General features: G+C 39.8%; 2 protein-coding genes across 2 annotated transcripts in view; one reads left to right on the top strand and one right to left on the bottom strand.

The window, feature by feature from the left end:
* LOC308677923 (uncharacterized protein C10orf67 homolog, mitochondrial) overlaps window positions 1-2,363 on the bottom strand; it is a 69,300-nt gene extending 66,937 nt beyond the window's left edge. The window contains exon 1 of the mRNA XM_081344631.1: window positions 2,266-2,363. The gene's annotated coding sequence lies outside the window, so the exon portion shown is untranslated. The remainder of the gene's footprint in view (window positions 1-2,265) is intronic.
* A 13,930-nt stretch (window positions 2,364-16,293) lies between these two features.
* On the top strand, window positions 16,294-18,851 carry OTUD1 (OTU deubiquitinase 1). The gene has a single exon (XM_081343059.1). It carries the CDS (start codon window positions 16,625-16,627, stop codon window positions 17,864-17,866), a length of 1,242 nt encoding a protein of 413 aa, XP_081199185.1. The 5' UTR covers window positions 16,294-16,624; the 3' UTR covers window positions 17,867-18,851.
* Window positions 18,852-20,489: the final 1,638 nt, after the last annotated feature.

The following is a 20,489-nucleotide window of genomic DNA, read 5'->3' as shown; positions in this document are numbered from 1 at the left end:
AGGCATAAAACTAACAGCCCAGACCGCACATGTGCCATATTGGACCTCTGCTTGACCACCACCTATTTTATATGCAGTGAAGGTGTCTACAGACAAAAACATGCCTGCACCATGGGTTCACCTGTGTCCTCCATTGTGGCCAATTTCTACATTGAAGAGAAGCGCTAAGCTCCTTCCCAGGAATTTCACCCACACACTGGTATAGATATGTGGACGATTCCTGGGTCAAGATTAAAACATAGGAAGTGGAAGTTTCACCAAACACATCAACTCTGTGGACAGATACATTAAGCTCACATGGGAAGATATTAAGGAAAACAGTGTGGGTTTCCTGGTCTATGCAGTGCACATTAAGGAAGACAGAAGCCTAAACACTGAAGTTTACAAAAATACCCCTTGCTACACACTCACAGATCAGTATTTATATTTTGATTCTCACCACCCACTGGAGCATAAAATGGGAGTGGTCAGAACCCTACACAACTGGTTTGAAAGTTTGTCTATCAATAAGAAGGAAAAAGAAAAAGAACTAAAACATATCAAGGAAACCCTCTGAACTTGTGGCTTTCCCAGCTGGGCCTTTATCAAATCCAGAAAGAGACCCAACAGGAGCTCCTCCATAACAGATAAAGAAAAGAAGAAAAATGAAGCAATGTTGTCATTCCATGTGTTGAAGGAATATCTGAAAAGATCAGGAGGATTTTCAATCAACACTACATACATGCATATTTTAAAACCAAGAATATACAAGGCAGAAGCTTGACCACCCCAAGAATACTACACCCAGACACAAACTGAGCAATGCGATATATGCAATACCATGCAGTGAGACATGTGCAGATCTGTACATTGAAAAAACAACCACTTCACAAATCCATGGCATAATATAGGAGAATAAATCCTTCAGGACAAGATTCAGCAGTTCATATGCATTTGAAAGGCAAAGGTCACTCTTTTGAAGATAGCGGTCCACATTGGTTTGAAAGAAGGGTAAAAAAGGCCACCTATGTTAGAACTGAACAGTCCTCCCTCAACAGAGGGGGAGGAATACGACACCACCAATCTCTTTGTCTACAACACAGTCCTTTCAGCAGTTCCAAGAAGATTCCACTCCCATTTGCCCTCTGATTCAGGTCCCCCTGAGGGCACAGATAAACTCCCAAGTGACCTCAATGGCTCTCAGAGAGAATTCTAATGACCAGATGACTGCAAAGAAATATAGTCCTTCTATCCTCCCCCATCCAGTCTGATCTGATGAAGCTTCTTAGATGAGAAGTGAAACATCTTCAAGGAAAACAAAAGAAGTCCAACTGAAAAAAGCATCTCAGAGACAATATATAAAAATGTAAGACATGTACTTCCATGTTTCATTCATTTTGTGGAATCTAATGCAACTGGGCTGCCTTTTCTAAACCCAATTCTATCTGCCTCTGAGTTAGTTGCATAGCAGTAATGTTCATCTCCATTATTTAATAGCAGAAATTTGTTTTACTTCATAAGTTGTTACACAGGGCTCAACTATACAAAGTATATAAGTGTTTAAATACGGACTATGACACAATAGCATACGGTAACTATATACTTTAAGTAAAATATTAAATATCTCTGTATATATAGTACATATACTCTATGGTTATTCATGATAACCAAAGGCATATGAGTTGGCTCTGTTTAAAAATGACTATTGTCCTTCAGGAGGGTGATATGAAAATTATTAATGAGATCATGTTCTGATGACTCCATCACATACATGTAATTCATAGATGCATTGTTTCTAAATGAACTGTCACTATCACATAACCTAAGCTATCTTATAAGCTTCTTACCCAGATAATTTGAATACATAAAAGCTGTATTATTTCTGAGCAGTTTCAATTAATTACTTCTAGGTAGCTAATGAAGATTTTTACCAAGTTTGAGATTGGGTTTTTAATCTTTATTCTGCTTTAGCTTTGCTGTTTCCTCTAACGCTACTGCTTTATTGGTTTCATGTTTTGGGCTTTTATACTGTCATTATATGATAATTGTTTTAAGCCATTGTAGGCATATCCCACACCAGGAGGATGGAGTGGCAGAATATTTTAATTAAAAAAAGAGATAAAGTAATTTGAAATGAAGTGTATCTATATACATCCCATCTGAAGAAGTCTTGAGTATCTAACCCATACCCCTCATACCTCCACCAGATGTTCTCCCTCCCTTTTATTCTTATACTTGATTATGAATCCTCCCAAAATGCTCCCTGCAGCTGGTTCAGCATTTTACCGGTAGTCATTTTCCAGTTCCTCTAAACCACAAGGCAGAGTTAAAAGTTCTAGGATGTTTGGCGAGAGGGTCAGCTTCTGGGTTGAAAGCAGGGTAGAAGTCTGCTCAATGGTTTTAAGATCACTATTTTCATTGGAGTGGTAGGCAGACACAGGAAGTGTATGGGCTTTGGCCATCTTTCTTCCTCTTTTAGAGTCTTGGAAAGAACATGAGTAAGGAACCAATCATGGGTTACCATGGCAGCAATGTGGAAATTCTGTGTTTACTACTGTATTTCTCTTCCTTCTTGAACAAAAAAGTAATTCTAGCTGGAGAAGACTCTGCTAGAGTGAACATTTCCAATGAACTTATAGAGGAGAAGAAGTTACGACTTCCTTTCACCTCCAGATCAGCAGAGTTTTCCACTAAAAATTTGAACACATATCCAATTTAGTTATTTGTTTGATTGGGGAAAGACAACAGAAAGCGAAACTAAAGATGTCTTAACTCCTTTCTCTGACAATGAACATTCTCTTGCCAATAAAGTGCACAATTGAAGTTAGGCTGGATGTTGAAAACAAGTAGAAGCTCTACTACTGACTTACCATCAACACCACTGCCAGATTTATTTTTTTCCGACTTGGATACTCAGATGTGTGGATTTGAGCTACCAGAATTTCCTAGCTGTCTTGGCTACTGTAGATCAACTTCCATCACTTCTCCAGCATCCCAGGAGCTCTAACTAAGGTTTTCCCATCGGCTGAATAAACTATTACAGCACTGAATGACAGCACTGAGGATTTGGCTTTCTAAGGAAACTCAGTGTAGGAAATCAAAGAGGATTGATCAAGAATGGAACCTGAGGTTGCAATACTTTGGTATATTGTGAAATCCTAAGTATCACATATGTATCCAAACCTCCTGGTTCAAAGGTAAGCAAACTGCAAAACCTAAAGCACCTTTTTGTGACCTCTCTCTGCTGGTGCAGCTCAATGGGACATGATTGCTCAAAGTCAGAGATGTGATTTCCTGTTATTCTGAAGTGGGACATGAGTGGGACTCTTTCTCTCTATGGTTATAAAACTATAAAACCTTAAAACAGACAATAGTTTCTTAATACAAAAAGTTTCTCAACAAAGTAAGAAAAAAGAAATATCTGTGTATGATTTACTCTGCCTATGTGCCCCATCCGTAGGCCCTATCTAGCCCCTCCCCCACTTTCAATATAAAATGCAACCTTGATCATCAACAAAGTCCCCACCTCTGCTGGAACTAGGTCTCATTATAACTAGCACTTGTGCTTCCTCTAAAAATCACATATTTGTTGTCCATCACATCCAAAGAACCAACCTAGAACTAAGGATAAACTTCTTATCAGTGAGAACAATTAACCAGTGGAACAGCTTGCCTTCAGAAGTTGTAGGTGCGGTTGAAATTTTGAAGTCACTAAGTGTATGGCTGTAAGGCAGGAACTACCTGTATAACTGAGAGCAGAGGGGAAAGAGGCAAGCTTTGAAAATTCTATTTTTGGACCCAACAAAAATAGAGTTCCAATTGTCCCTGAGTTTCTTTTCTGCATCCCTGAAGGTCAGACAAGAAGAAGGGGATTATTACATAATGTGTTGAACAAAATCCTCTTGATTCCACCCCATAGAATTGTACCACTATAGGACTATAACCAAGGAGTTCTGGTGATATTGTTTAAGGTTAAGGTTAAGGTTTATTAAATTTATATGCCGCCCTTCTCCCTGAGGACTTAGTCCAGAATTTGCTGGTCATATTCTTATTTTCATAATTATTTATGAAAGTGATTCTTTAGCTTACTCAGTAATATGTTATTCTAAACCTTGATTGTAATGACCAAGTAATGGTGAAATAGTATACTATTGATATTAATGATTGAAATGAAAATTTAGGTGTATATATTAGTCTGAAATGAACCATTTTTCTCTACAATCAAGTATATTATTCATGATGGACGTGTGTGTTTTTAAAAAGCATAAGATAAAACTATATTAAGTATTCTAAGACTTTCTAATGATTTGGCTTTATAACCATTTTGTTTAGGATTATAATTTATGTTTACAGTCTTAAATACTTACTACCAATAAGGTATCATGAATATAAGTGAGCTATTCATCTCAGTAAATCTGTAGAATGTTACTTTTTTCTGAAAGAAATCATGAACTAGAAATATGGATTGAGAAATAAAACGTCTGTCTGTCTGTCTGTCTGTCTGTCTGTCTGTCTGTCTGTCTATCTATCTATCTATCTATCTATCTATCTATCTATCTATCATCTATCTATCTATCATCTGTTGGAAAAGAGATAAACAGATAAGCCTCTGTATTGTTTTATATTTAGAAACCATACCTTTTATTTGTATACACATTTATAGAATGATCATATTTTTACTTGATGATCATACTTCTGCTTGCCACCATTCACCAACCTTTCTACATTGGCCACTAGGTGCTATCCTGGTGATGGTTTCCTATGTGATGATTAATGGGTACATTGTCAGTACAGCTTCTTCAGTATGTTATCTGACAAGTATGAAATGATGGCATAGAACTAAAAGGAATTGTTTTTAGTGGACAGAGAAGTTACGGCAGCAGAGTTCCAGTAAATTCCAAAAGTTTAACCAAGAGCTAAAATAGGCAGTGACGTAAAATATCCCTTATCAGATTTCAGTTTAAATGCTTTAAAAAGAATTATGGGTAGTTTCACATTTAAAGCATCATCATCATGAGAAAAGGAGTTTACTCTTTCTCTCTGAACTATTCCCTAGTAAAACACCTTCTCTCTGAAATTACTGTGTCTCCTATTGACAGAATTTACAGACTCACAAAATAGTTATCTTTTCCTCCTAGTTAAACTAGTAATATTTTGGGAAAGGAGAAATGATTACAAAGAAAGGTTTAGTATGTTCCTTATCACAGTAAGTATTTAACAACGAGTCAGATAGCCCATTCTCTAATCTGAGCTATATAAGATTTGGCCCTTAATCTTTCCTAATAAAAACAAGTGTCTATGATGTACTTTTAATTTAACTGGTTTAAAAGACAAATATTATTTCAGTTCAATTTCTCCTGTTCTTACATTAAAGAAGCTTTTCCCCAATAATTAAAGCATTTCTTCTTCCATTGTAACCCAGCAACTTGTTTTTAGTGCTAATTGTTAATAAATTCTCTGCCAGCTCTGCAATGGTTAGCCAGAAGTAAAAGAGGATATAGGTAGCTACTACTGGGTTATTAACTGTACTGAGAAGAGAATTGAACAGAAAAGGGAAATTTGTTTATACAGGTAATTCTTGGATTATGACCACTCATTCAATGACCATTTGAAAATTGATAATACTAAATGAGCCATACTTATGACCAGTTTCTAAAGTTTCAGTCATTATAGCATCCTTAAGATCATTTGATTGTGATTTGGGCACTTGGCAACTAGTCTGCACTTATTTATTTATTTATTTATTTATTTATTTATTTATTTATTTATTTATTTATTTATTTATTTAATTTGTATACCGCCCTTCTCCCGAAGGACTCAGGGCGGTGAACAGCGACATAAATATCAAAATGCCAAATACAGAAATTGAAAACAAATTAAACCTTAGTGCCCAAATGCAGAAAGCAATAATTAAAACAAACCCATCAGGCCATTATGATAGTTACAGTATCCCACAATCAAGAAATTGCCATTTACGACCTTCCCTGCCAAGTTCCCATAAATACAGGTGGGGAAGCCAGCATGGAAGGTAGCAAGTCAGTCCCATAAGCTGGTCCACCATTTTTTTATCCTCAGAAGTTCCACTACAGAGTACAAGATACCATGGATCTGTGGCCACCGGGCCCAGATTTATTTAGATAAATAAAATGCAATACATTCTTTCAAATCCTCCTCCATGAGCTCAATGGGGGGCTCACTTTTCATCAAGTACGAATGTAGAGACTTCCTATATGGATTTTTTAAAAAAAATAATAATAGGCACAAGTAATCAGTGTTACTAAGATTAAAAACATCATGCCTGAAAACATTCAAGTGGCCACTAGACTGTGCAGCTCAGTTAGACTTCCACTTCTCATGGCTAGTCCTGATTTATTTATTTTTTGAAAGCCAGCACTAATAGTTTGGGTTCTATCGATCTAAATGAAACCTTTTGCTGTTGTTGAAATTAATGAGACTGAAGTGTTATAAAATCAGGATTTTACTAAGGAAGTCAGCATGTTATTTTTTAAAATTAAATTTCCACAAGTAATAAAGTACAGAAAATTACTAGATAAAAGGAATGTGATGTGCTTGTAAACTCAGTGATTAATGATAGCTTAGAATTGTTTACCATTAATGAAGTAATAATTTACTTAGGCTTAATTATGTATTTGGCTTGTGTTGTTCTTGTTACTTAGTACCAGCAAGTATCTTTGACTTAAATAGCCACTGTGATACAGACCAGTATTTTTCAATCTTAGCAAGCGTGGCCTAAGATTCCTGGAATTCCTCAGACCAGCATGTGTGTCACAAGATCTCCTGGAAAAAAGAGAATAACTTGTTGCTAAAAAAAAAGTGTTGCCCTTTAGGCTGGGACACTTGGTTCTATGTCATTTTGTTGTCACAGTACTTGTCTCATAATCTCTTCATTTACTGCTTTAATATCACCCTTTTCTAGTCTGAGAAGATGTTTATGTAAGCGTTGACCTTAATGGCCACTAGAATATTATATATGTCCAACCTGCTCAACTGAAAGTGAAGAGATTAAGCTTGGCAGAGATGACTAATGTCTAACTTTTTTTGTAAGAATGGGAAATACATCTTTGGAGGTTTCCTGTCTTCTACTTAGTAATAAATGAAATATTGTAATGTTATAAAACACCCATACACTTTAACCACACTTCTTTTAAAGGAGCTTTTTCTATAAAAAGCTACCCCTATATTTTTTCTAATTCTAGAAGAAGGAGTAAAATTAAAATTATGTCTTATGAATCTATAAGGTGCTTTCTTTTGATTTGGCTTAGTGTGTTTGTGAATTTAGTAATTGTGGGTTTGCAGATATTTTATCTTTTTTGACTGGGGGAACTCAATTATAATTTTGATAGTATGTTGTAGGCACTATGGCTACCAGGAGTGTGTTTATGGCTTGCCTGTTCACAGAATGGCTGGCATTGTGGTGTGTGGTAGAAATTAGCAAGTCAATAAGCAGCCTCAAGGCCAACAGGTGAGGATCATGCAGGTCACTCCTCCAAGAGGACCACACTGAAAACCTCAGGTCTGAGGCTTTAGTGAAAGCGAAAGCAACATATTATGTCTCCAAATCATAGTTAAAACAAATATTGACTTGCCACAATGAAGCAACTTAGCCTTTACTTTGTAATATGAGGTACTGTTGCTCTTTACTACAGTACTGTGACTACTACTTATTATAGAGCTGATATGTACAAGGTATTTACAAAATACAGTGACAACTCTACTAACAAGATTGTTAATAGATAATAGGTGAAAAAACTGAGATAGGAACATGAAAGTTAGAAAAAAAACAGGGCTTTTTTTAATCAGGAGGGCAAATAAAGCATATTTTTTCTTGTCTAACTATAGATTCAATTTGTTACATTTTTAGAATTTGTTAGTGACAGAAAAACAATCTTAATGCAGGCTGACATCACTAGATATGAATGTTTTGCCACTGGCTTTGTACACAGTGCTGGTTTAATTCCCATATAACCTTGCAGCTCTCTAAATTCTACTCATGAATCAGTTCTTACTGTGCCAGTAGTAGAAACATAATTGTAGGATACATTTTTTCTTGATTAGCAAGACTAAACTATGCTTAAGTGTGTAGTAATGTTTTCTTTTGTAATTCCAATAGAGGAGTAATTTTTTTTTGCATAAATTGCAGAGTAGGAGAAAAAAGCTGACATACACAAAGACAGCAGTTTTCATACAAATACCTTAGTTTTGCTCTATTCTGCTAAATGTAATGACTAATTAAGCTATAGTATGACATATTACTGGCATGGCACCCATTGCATTCCTTTTGGCTGCCATTTTGCAAGGACATCCCTTTTCTATTCAGTAATTTAACTCTTAATATCAGAACTCTAGAACCAAAAAATGAAATTAATTTACAGTTCAGTAAATACAAATACAATATACAAAATAAAATACACTTTTTCACATTCCTGTAATCATGTTTAATGTTCTATCTTTCTTTAAACCTGCCCTGATTGCTTTATACAAGAGGAAACCTTTGTAAAGTATCTTTTTTGTTAAAAGTCTGTATATCAATTTGGCATATTCCTTCACCTTCTATTTTTCATATGTACTAGTTTGCAACAATTATAGGTACTATAGAGACTCGAATCTATCCAATCTGCCAAAAGCAAAATAATTTTGATATTTTTAGTGCTACTTGGCAAACATACTGAAAAATTGTAAGCCTGTTTCTTTAAACAGCAAGTTTGCTTCTACTTTGCCTGATGTGCTGTGATGTCACTGTCACTCATTCTGAAAGTATTGCTTTCCTAGAGATACCAAGCCTGCCAGGCTAGTTACTAGGATACAAAGGAATGTTATGGATTACTTTTACACTGAATCATTCAAATGGATTACTTGGGAGAGAACATAATGTCATAGCACATTGTCAGTGAAGTCACATCAAGAACTACTTCACATTCTTTAAATACGATGTTCTCTAATTGTGAAATTTTTATAGAAAAATAAGTAATCTTTTATTTTATGCTACAAATAACTAATAATTTTAAAGGAAGTTATGAACTTTGAAATAGTACCAAAAACTAGAAAGAAGGCACAATGTAAGTATTACAGAGTTCTGAGAATCACTCATTGTTAGCATTCCATAGATTTCAAAGCCATCAGCTGCTAGTCACTTGAAAAAATGATTACATATTTATGTGATATTTATGACCACTGGAATCATTACATTGTTATGCCTAAATCAACTAATATTTAAATAACAAAGGATTAAGTACTTGCTCTTAAATTGTGATTTAACATCTTAATGCAGTGTTTCTCAATCTTGGCAACTTTAAGATGGGCAGATTTCAACTTCCAGCAAGCCTGGCTGGAGAATTCTTGGAGTCGAAGTCCTGCCAAGACTGAGAAACATTGTCTTAGTGGAATAGATAATAGTCACATGATTCAGTCCCATGTCATCTCTGCAATAGGAGGAGGAAGAGAAAGGGAAAGGATAGGGCCAGTTCTTCATTTTTGTACTCCAGTTTCATTTTGCCACAGCAAAAGATGGCATGTACTAGGAATGAAGGGCAAGTACTATGTGGTGACCAAGAATAGAGCTACAGTGCATCTAATCCCCCTCAACATTCTTTCTATTTGCATGCTTCCTGCTGCCATTTTCCTTATGTCAATACGTTAGAGCATTAAAAGGCCAGATGCCTGAGAAAAGTTATTGGCAGCATGTTCCCACTTGCACTTAACTATGGCACTGTACCTCCAGTCTACTCTCAGCTCTTGCAAGTGTTGTTAGCTTATTAAAGTAGTATTTCTCCCCTATCTGACACGATCCAAAGGCAGCCTCAAAATCTTTAAAGTCCATTAGTTTTTATTACATTGGAAGAAACTCTGGGAACTGACAGCAACTGGGAACAGAGGGAGAGGAGTCAAAATAGTGATCTGCAATGAGGACATGAAACTTTATACATGTAGTTTTGTTCCAACTTGAGAATGGGTGGTGAACACTGTACCCTACTTGTAGAAAAAGGCCAAGAGTTAACAGATAAAGTATTCATGCAGCTGTTTAAGCAATAATTGATATTATTAAAATTAATAATCATGATAAAGGAAGAAGAAAAGCCTGGAAAAATTATAGATTTTGCTTTGTGTACATCTCAGGGAACATTCAGTAAGAGTTGGCTGTACTTGCTTTTTCTGAAGATATGGCTCAGGAGTTGGAACATTAATTTCTATGATCTTGATGTGTCCTCTTATTGGACTGAAATCAACAGGATTATTCACATGGCTTGATTGTGATAGTTTAAAGATACATTTGTTCTTCTTAGCTAGGTTCCTACTATTTAAAATTTCAGCATATTAATACCTATAGACTTTTGGAGCAAGAGAGCTAACAAAAATAATTATTTTACAACATGGGAAAAAATCTTCACAAAGAAATTGTTGTTATATGTTTATATTTATATTTAGATGAGCAAAGAACAAGGCTTTTGAATGATGGTCAGTTGAGCAAAAAACAAAGCTTTTGAATAATGGTCAGTCAGTTTGGAGTGAAGTTGAACATGATATCTTTATATCTCTTTGCAGTGTTGGTTCCTCACACACCCCACCCCAGTGAAATGGCAGCACCTAGCTGAACTTAGCTGATGCCCCCAAATCAAACAGAGTCATCTATTTAGTACTTGAATAAAAAATCAGAAAAAAAATATCACAGGACTGAGGACTCCCCCCAAGATGGTTGCTGAACAGTGGGAATGTTTTCCTTTTCTGCTGACTATCTGCTGATTTTGCTGCTAGAGACAGTTATTCAGAAGTGAGGCTCCCTGGATTTGAATGGGAGCACTTAGGAATAACCCAGATGACTTTTGGATGGCTGGGGATCCATCTAGGAAGGGGAGTCTTGAAGATTCCAATTCCTTTAGGTGCAGTTGAAAAGCCAGAGCATCCACCTTCCTTTCAGCATTTCATTTTTTAACCATGCCTGAATATTAACTTTTATTTCTGAATTTATTGTTTTACTTTGCTTTTTGTCTTTAAAAGTTGACTGGTTGGTTGAATGCTGACCTATTTTAACCCCTTGCTGGATTTTTTTCTGTTATTTCTCTTCCTTTTGATTAATGTTGTTGTTTTGAATAATTTTTGCTTTTCTGTATGGAAACGAAAAGTGTCCTTGGATGGTGAATGACTTCTATTTGATTTATATCATATTAGACTTTCACCATAGGGTTTTCGTACTTTATTAACTTGCAAATATTTGGAGCTTGTTTTTAAAATTTTTCTTTTAATTGTGGATTGACATATCTGGAAAATATATTCCCTGTTTCTTTAATTTATTTCTTCACTTTGCTTTAATGTTTGTTTCCTGGCTAACTTATACAGAGCAACAATGGATTGAATTAAAACAGACTGGCTGAAAAAGTTTGATGAAATGATAATGGCCATGGAAAATATACATTGGCATATTGTTCAATATCACAAAAGGAATGTGATTTGGAACTAGTTACTTTGTTGGATAGAAATTGAGATTGTACAGTCTTAAAATTAATTGAGCTGGTGGCATACATTTCTTTGAAGTTCAAGCCTGCAGCAGAAATTACATTGAGTGGAGAAATAAATCAGCTTTCCCCTGGAGAATCAAAGGAGATGAGGGAATGGATTTATCACACTTAATCAGGAATCAATTTTATCTGGAAAATAGACCAACTTTGGAGATTGAACTGATTATATTTAATCAGACAGCAATTGATAAGAAATGGCATTAAGAAACAAACATGAATATTTGATCCAGGACAATTACTATTAACCTTTGGGATGATTTCGAATAGATAAGATGCCATAAAAATTTTTCTATGAGTTGTTCACAATAATAGTTTGTTAACATAGGATTCTAAAAGTTTAATCTTGTCTTTATTATTATTGTACTTCCTGTTAACTATTTTGTCATCAATATAGCATATAGATGATAGGTTAGCAATTTGCAATATATATATATATATAATCTTCAGACTGGTGTCTTCGGCTTCGTGCTTGAGCACAAAGTTGGCTGATTTTTCAATTTCACACCCATATAATCACTGGAATAGGATTAGAAGGATAAGAAAGCAGGTAACATTTTGTAGTTAATTTGTCAAGTAATCAAGATGCTTGCTCATAGCAACTTCTATATGCTTTGGTTAAAAAAAAAAGACAAAAAGTGTCCTCCAAGCAGACTATAGCCATGAACTAGGAACTTCTAGATATTCCCCCCCCCAAAAAAAAGGAAGATAAAAAGTGCCCTTCAAGTTTTCCTTGATAAAAATTTTATAAAAATTTGGTGTGCAGCTGTGGTTTCTTCTGAGTTGTTTTTCAGCTTCTTAGCTACCTTCTCATAGTTTCCCATCAAAGAATCTGTATGTAGCTATTAATGGCTGATGGGTCTTTTGGTTTATGCAGTGTATGCCTCCCAGCATACACAAAGGACAGCACAGCAGGAGGCTGATGGTGCAGATCAGCAGAGGGGTTGGACAGCTCCGGGCGATAACTGCTCACTCAGGATAACCCTAATGAGTTAAGCTGTTGACAGCCCCAGGCATGGTCAGCCTGGTGGGAAGCCAGGATCTACACCCATTGTCACCTGCACTGGCAGGAAGCCCAGGTTTGAACTGATTGGATGCCATCCACCTGGGCAGGTACAAATAGACGCCAGGCTCCCCTGTTTCCCCAGTTCGTTCTGTTATGAATAAACTCATCGTTACCCCAGCTCTGTGTCCGCCTCTCTGTGAAGCACACAACTTTACAGTTTACTTAACATATTTTGAAATTGTGGGTTTCCTGATGTATAGTTGCCTATATTGCCTATGTTGTATAAGCAGTTCATCTCCTTTCTCTGGTGTTCTGCAGTGTGTTTGTGCTTGTCTGAATAATTCCCCTTGGAAGAAGTTGGGTTGTTATTTTGGAAGTGGAACACTTGATTAGTTTTTGATAATTTGTGTTTCAAATATGCCATTTCTTTTGCTGATGTGGATCTAAATAGGTTAGGGTTGCTTTCTTCTTCCTTGTGAATGTCATTCCTTGTGAATGTCATTCCTTTGAAGATGTTGTCGTGCTGTTCTTTTTTATTATTATGACAAAGGTGTTGTCTACATATAGATCCATACTTTTGGTTGTATGTGCGGGAGTACTGTAGTTTCTAGACATTGTATTATTTTATTTTTATTTATTTTTATTACAGTCTCTGAGAGAGGGGATTTCATGGGTGTTGGTATATTTATCAATTTGTTGGTATATTTTATCAATTTGAAAGTAGGTATTAAGGCAGAGTTTGATGAAATCTGTGATACTGGTATTTTGATTTTGATATATTTGATTAGATCTGGTGTATACAGTACTGCTGTCATGAACCACATTTCACTAGTTCTGGGTTTATAGATGTAAACAGTATTGTGACATTGAATGAAAGCAAATGAAATATCTGAATTTGCTTAAAAAAACCCTTCAAAATTAATCTATAAAGCAATACTTGTATTTTTTCCTCCATGCAGGACAATGACCCAAAGCATACAAGTAATTCAACAAAACAATGGCTTCAACAGAACAGAATACGCCTTCTGGAGTGGCCCAGTCAGAGTCCTGACCTCAACCTGATTGAAATGCTGTGACATGACCTTAAGAGAGCAATTCACACCAGACATCCCAAGAATATTGCTACACTGAAACAGTTTTGTGCAGAGGAGTGGTCCAAAATTACTCCAGATCGTTGTGCAGGTCTGATCTGCAACTACAGGAAACGTTTGGTTGAGGTTATTGCTGCCAAAGGAGGGTCAACCAGTTATTAAGTCCAAAGGTTCACATACTTTTTCCACCCTGCACTGTGAATGTTTCCATCTTATCTTCAATTAAAACATGACAACAGCGAATGTTTGTGTACTATTATTTTAAGCAGACTGTGTTTTTCTATTGTTGTGACTTACATGATGTTTAGAGCGCATTTTATGGCCAATTCATGCAAAAAACCACATAATCCCAAAGGGTTCACATACTTCACATAAGAGCCTTGGTGGAGCAGTGGGCTAATGCCTCCTTAAGTAACACCAGCTGCCTGCAATTAGTGCAGGTTCGCATCCCATCAGGCTCAAGGTTGACTCAGCCTTCCATCCTTCCGAGGTAGGTAAAATGAGGACCCAGATTGTTGGGGGCAATTAAGCTGACTTTGTAATAATGCTGCTTGGGAGTGAATGAAAGCCCTAATAAGCAGGCATATACATAGAATGAAGGCTACTGCTAAGCTTGTAAGCCGCCCTGAGTCTTCGGAGAAGGGCAGGATATAAATGGAATTAAAATAAAATAAATAAATAAATACTTTTTCTTGCAACTGTATATATATAAAATAAATACTTAACAAACACTTAACACACACACACACACACACACACACACACATATATATATCAGACATGTCAAACACAAGGCCCGGGGGCCAGATCCGGCCCGCGAAGTAGTTTCATGTGGCCCGCGAAGCCATCCTGGAAACAGTGAGGGAACGGCCCCCACTGCCTTGGCCCTGGCCCAGAGACCCTCCTTCTGCCAGAGATCCCCAGATCTGTCCCACTCCTTCCCAGGCCCCCATAGGCACCGTTGATGTGAATGAGGTAGAGCTGCCCATGCCAGCTCTACATCATTTTTATATATAAATAAAACAGCTAACAAAGAGAGCGAGCCTGTGGCCTAGGGGTTAAAACAACTGCTTAAGATGCAGTCAGCCCAGGTTCGAATCGCAGAAGGGCATGGCTGACTGATGAGAACAAATAAGTTTGAAATGATCATATCTGTCTCCCTTTATTCTTTGTTAGCAAGCCCCCCCCAAAAAATTACACAAATATGAGCTGCCACTGCTGTGGCTATTGCCTGTAGATGGCCTCGGGTTAGGCTGAAACAGGAAATAAGATTTGTCCCATGCTTGGTACACTAAGCAAGTGCATTCTAAATACTTAACAAACATACACACACACACACACACACACACACAGGGTGTGTGTGTGTATGTGTAGGAACACGGTGGCTCAGTGGGTTAGGACACTGAGCTTGTCAATCAGAAAGTCGGCAATATGGCGGGTCGAATCCTGAGTGCCACGTAAACAGTGAGCACCTGTTACTCGTCCCAGCTTCTGCCAACCTAGCAATTCGAAAGCACGTAAAAATGCAAGTAGAAAAATAGGGACCACTCCGGTGGGAAGGTAACAGTGTTCCGTGCGCCTTTGGTGTCTAGTCATGCTGGCCAGATGACCATGGAGACGTCCTTGGACAAGCGCTGGCTCTTCGGCTTTGAAACGGGGATGAGTACTGGTCCCTAGAGTTGGAAACGACTTGCACAGGGAACCTTTACCTTTACCTATCTACAGGGCTTTTTTCCTCATAGAACGCTCAGAATGGAGTTCCGACACCTTTTTTGGATGGAACCTTGTAGGATAGGCAAGGCGGGTTGTATGACCTTTTTCTTTTACAAAAAAAGCACTGCCTATATATAACAGCAATATGAAATAGTACACAAAATGAAAACATGCACTAGGGGAATCTTTAAATCTGATCAACTGGGGAGAAAATTTATTTGGTATTCTGCAACTCCCTGGGTACCCAATTCTATTTGCTTATTATCTCACTCACATACACACACACTTCTTTTAAGCAGCAGCTGCTTTAAAAAAAAAGTAAAATAAAATAGCACATGATTCGGCCGAAGGGCAGTAGAACTTCTTTCTGCATTCCTTCGGCATTGTGCACATGCTCAGAGGCATTTTTTCACTGCATTTAACTGGAGCCGGACTCCTGATGCTGTTCCCACCTGACTCTTTGTGTCTGACTATTATCCGCCAGCGGACTCTCCTCTTTCCTTCGCTCCTTCTACCTTGTTGAGCCCCGTAAGGCACCCGAAGAGGATTCCGGGCGCTCGGAAAGCTTATTCTTACTGTACTTCCTCGTGGCATTAAATGCGAACCCCGTTGGTCTCCAAAGCGAGTAATTCCTATTGCCCACCCCACTTCCTTGAGGCAGCAGAGACAGCGAACCAAGTGTGTGTGCGCGCGCGTGTGCGTTTTTGAGGCTAACGTCCGTGGCCAACCGGCCGTGGCAAGAGGGGAACTTGGCCAACCTCTGCCGGAAGCCCTGTCACACAACCCAGCGGAGGACGTGGCCCTGGGAGCGACCGCTCGGCCCGCAGCCAGGCCCCTCCCACCTTGGCGACGTGTGTCTCGCAACGTGCTGAAGGGCGGGAAGTAAACAAGGCCCGGCCTTTTTGGCCGCTCCCCCTCTGCCGGGCCTCTAGTGACTTCCAGAAGGGCCTAGGCCTGCGAAAGGGAGGAGGAAGCCTCTCAGAGCTGTGGCGCAGCAGGAATTCCCGCTCCGGCGCGGGCCGAGGGAAACGGGAGGGCGAAGGGGGGCGCTGTTTCTGCGGACCCGCCTCCCTGCCTGCATGAGGAACTGAGGAGGGGGCGGAAGCGGTCTCAGGACGGCGACGCCGGTGGTGGGGAGCGGGGATGCCAGCGGCTATTTTTACTCGCTCGCCTCATCCTTTCTGGCTACTTGCTCGGAGGGGCGGCGGCAAAGCGGTGGCTGCAGTGGTTGCTCCTTAGCCCGGCCCCTGCAGCCTGCCTGGGTTGCTGTGAGCGCCGCCACCGCAGCAGCCTATAAAGAGCCGAGGATGCAGCTCTACAGCACTATCGTCACTCATTATCCGGCCGCGGCAGCAGCAGCAGCAGCGGCGGTAGGAAGCGGCGCGTCCAGCGGGCCCGGAGTCGTTTTCAAAGTCTCTCCTTCGCCAGAGCCCGCGGGACAAAGCCCGGTTGGAATCGAGAGCGGCGTCGGTGGTGGCGGAGGAGGGACCCCGAGTGCCGTCACGGCGGGAACAGCCACCACCATGCCCGCCTTCTCTTGCCTGGAACTGCTGCCTCCGGCCGGGCCCATACAGAGGAAGCCGCCGTCGCAGCAGCCGCAGGTCTTTGGCTCCGCGGCACAAATGACCCGCCGCCGGCAGCTGGAGAGAGTCGTGCCCATCCAATTACTGCCGCACTCGGAGTCCGTCGGAGCGGTGGGGGAGTTGGACCCGCAGAGTGCTACAAATGCCCACCCGTGGCTGTTGCTGGAGAGCAGCGGGAGCGAAATCGCGGCCGCCGCCCAGCCAACCTTGCAGCCGGAGCCTAGCAATCGCGGGCTCCGCTTCAACGAGCATTGCCAGGCCTTGCAAGCGGCGGCAGCAGCCGGCTCTTACTCGGGACTCGGAGTTGAATCTCAGCCCGCCACCACGTTGAAAGTTGCCGAGGAGGCGAGCCCCAGCCAGTTGCGTCAGACGGAGCGGAGCGAAAAACTGGCGCTGTACCTGGCCGAGGTGGAGAAGCAAGACAAGTACCTGCGGCACAAAGGTCGCTTCCGCTTCCATATCATTCCCGACGGCAACTGTTTGTACCGCGCCGTCTGCAAAGCCATCAATGGGGACCAGCGGCTGCATGGGGACCTTCGCGAACAGACAGTGCACTACATCGCCGACCACCTGGAGCACTTCGCACCCATTATCGAAGGTGACGTGGGAGAGTTCCTAATCAACGCTGCCCAGGACGGTGCTTGGGCTGGCTATCCTGAGCTTCTGGCTATGGGGCAAATGCTGAACGTCAATATCCACCTCACCACCGGCGGCAGATCCGAGAGCCCTACCGTCTCCACCATGACCCATTATCTGGGCCCCGAGGATCCGAGCCGGGGCAGCATTTGGTTGAGCTGGCTTAGCAACGGCCACTATGATGCTGTGCTAGATCGTCAGTGTCCCAATCCAGAATATGAGGAGTGGTGCAGGAAGACTCAGGTGCAGCGCAGGAAGGATGAGGAGCTGGCCAAAACCATGGCAGTGTCCTTGTCCAAGATGTACATTGAGCAGAATGCCTGTTCCTGAGAGAGGCATTGCATCCCTTGTCTGCTGTTCTGGTGCCTTAATTGTTCTCCATTTCTTTCTCTAGCAGTTGTAATTCTTACATGGAGCAAAAACCTGTAGAGAAGGAAGGGAGAGTGAGATTTATAATGAATGCTTATCTATAGATTATCAGATACCAGTTATTTTCCTATCTTATTTTGTGTATATAATGTTTCTTTTATTTCTGTACACTCTGTTCTTTAAGAGAGGATTTTTTTCTTTTTGCACTTTTTCTAGTCTGTTCACCGCCAAAATAAAATTTAATTTCATTCTTTGTTTGCCTATAGGTTTTTTTTTCCTGGCCTAGATGGCTGATAGCATAACAGTTATTTTATATTAATATCTGACACATTCGTAGTATCATTCTTTCAGTGAAAAACTACATTGCTAGCCCACATTTTTCTCTTGGTAGATGAAAATAAATTTTAGTTACCCTTTAAAGATATAATTTTAATGCAAAATTTTTACCTAGCAACTCTCCAGAAAAATAACTGCTTCAGAGCAGGATTTCTTGAGATAATTATAATGTGGCTTCTTAGCAAAGGTTGAGAGCAGTTGGGCTTCTGGATTCGGTTAGGTGGAATAATCTGGGTTTTCAATTTGATTGGTCTCTTTTGTTTGTTAATCACACAAACAATGTGGTTTTAACTGGCTCTTTTAGGAGTATAAATGCCTCCTTGTCTGCCCCTTGATAGTCTATTAGCAGGTTTATCACATTCTTTTGTTTCTAATTGGCTTAAGATGGTATTATGTACAAATATATTTATACTAAGTTTGTATGGTTTGCTGGGTCAAACATTCAAGGTAGAAACCACCCTCTTCAATTTTGCAATGAACTGAAATGGTTAGATATATTTATTAAATGGAGTTTGTACTTTTTTTTATCTTGTGACTTTGGAATTTATACTGTATTTGTATAATAGCAATATTCTTAGCATTCTGGAATAAATGTATAGTTTTGCTTGGATCTGTGACCTGTATCTGTGTGGGTAAAAACATCTTGTCTTAAACTTGGGAGTTTCTGGAGAGGCTGCAGAAAGGAAACGAAAGCTTTTGGCAAAGCCAGATTTCTTCTCTGGTACTTTGGCGCTAGGCTTGCTACCTGATCCACATGAGGAATAGTGAATTGGAAAGAGCACATGAGGGTCAAGTGTGATGAAGGTAGAGGTTGGAGTATCTCCATGATCCTGTTGCTTCTACTTTTTGAATAGTGGGGAAGGGGTTGAGAAGTCAAGACTATATGAACCATTTAATATATAACCAAGCTCCAAGGTCATAAAACTGGTTAGAAGATAACATTACTCTTACATATGTTCATGGAAAGGTAATCTCTTGGTAGCAAGGGACCATATTTTTGGTGAAGGCAATGATGCAAAATCAACAGAGCTGGGATTTTTTATTTTTCTTCTAGGGGAAGAGGTGTTCACATGATTAAACCGAATTCAGTTTATTTGAGCTTTTAAGTGTGTTTTCCATTTCAAAATAATGTACTAATGATTGTAATTGCAGGGCCTGTGGTGGTGGTGGGAGCAGAATGAACTACGTATTGAGGCTAAATTAGATACCTAATACATAATAGTGCAGTGATGGCGAACCTTTTAGAGACCGAGTGCCCAAACCGCAACCGAAAACCCACTTATTTATCGCAAAGTGCCAGGGCCGCATCAGGATTGTTGTGCCCTCGGTGGGGGAGGTCGGAGGCGCCTCTGAGTGCCACTGGCATGGAAAAACTGGGGGGTGCAAAAATGGGCCACCATGCTGCAAGGCGCAAAAATGGCTGCCACTCCTTGGGGTGCACAAGGTGCTGCACCATGCAAGAACGAGGCAGGGCTAGTGAGTATCACACAGGCACTAATCAACAATGGTTGGTGACCTCTGCTCTACCACCTCTACTTGAGCTTGCTAGTCGGCCGCTTTGCCTCCTTTGTGCTGGGTGGGACTCCTGCTCCAGGCGGCGGTGGTGGCCTGATGGACCTGCTGGTGGCGGTGGTGGCACATGTGCCAACAGAGAGGGCTCGTGAGTGCCGCCTCTGGCACTCGTGCCATAGGTTCGCCACCACTGATATAGTGGAAGAGAAGTTTGGACCACAAAGTGGTAAAGATGTAACTTTATCACTACATGCTGCAGGCCAGAAGTCTCCCTACCCATCATTCCCAAAGGCAACAGTTTACATATTTAATAGAACTTTTCTTGGTCCTTAGAATTACAATATAATGGTGTAGTTGGTTGATCGCATACATAGAAATCAACTTTATTAAAATCAAACATATTGAATAAGCATAAACATGTTATAAACTAATCAGGAATTCCAGTAAAACAAATCCGGCTGTGCACTAATCAAATTGCAGAAACAACTTTTTATAGGAAGTATCATGATTAGTGGAATTAACGTAACATAAGGCTGCTCTGAATCAAATCCTATAAACTGATGTCCTAAAAATGAATAGAATTTGCCCAAGAATATGGAGGTGGAGTCTGCTTGTTCTACGAGGAGTAGAACAATAAAGGTGTTCCTCTGTCAATCCAATCATAAAACAGGAGGGTTTTGCTACATAAGAGATTTTCAAGCCTGTTTCCTTGCAACGTTAATGAATGCTCCTTCAA

Source organism: Vipera berus (genome assembly GCF_964194415.1).
Source record: "Vipera berus genome assembly, chromosome: Z".
Classification (NCBI taxonomy): domain Eukaryota; kingdom Metazoa; phylum Chordata; class Lepidosauria; order Squamata; family Viperidae; genus Vipera; species Vipera berus.
The sequence above is the reverse complement of the archived record's forward strand: the minus strand, read 5'-3'. Positions and strand labels throughout refer to the sequence as shown.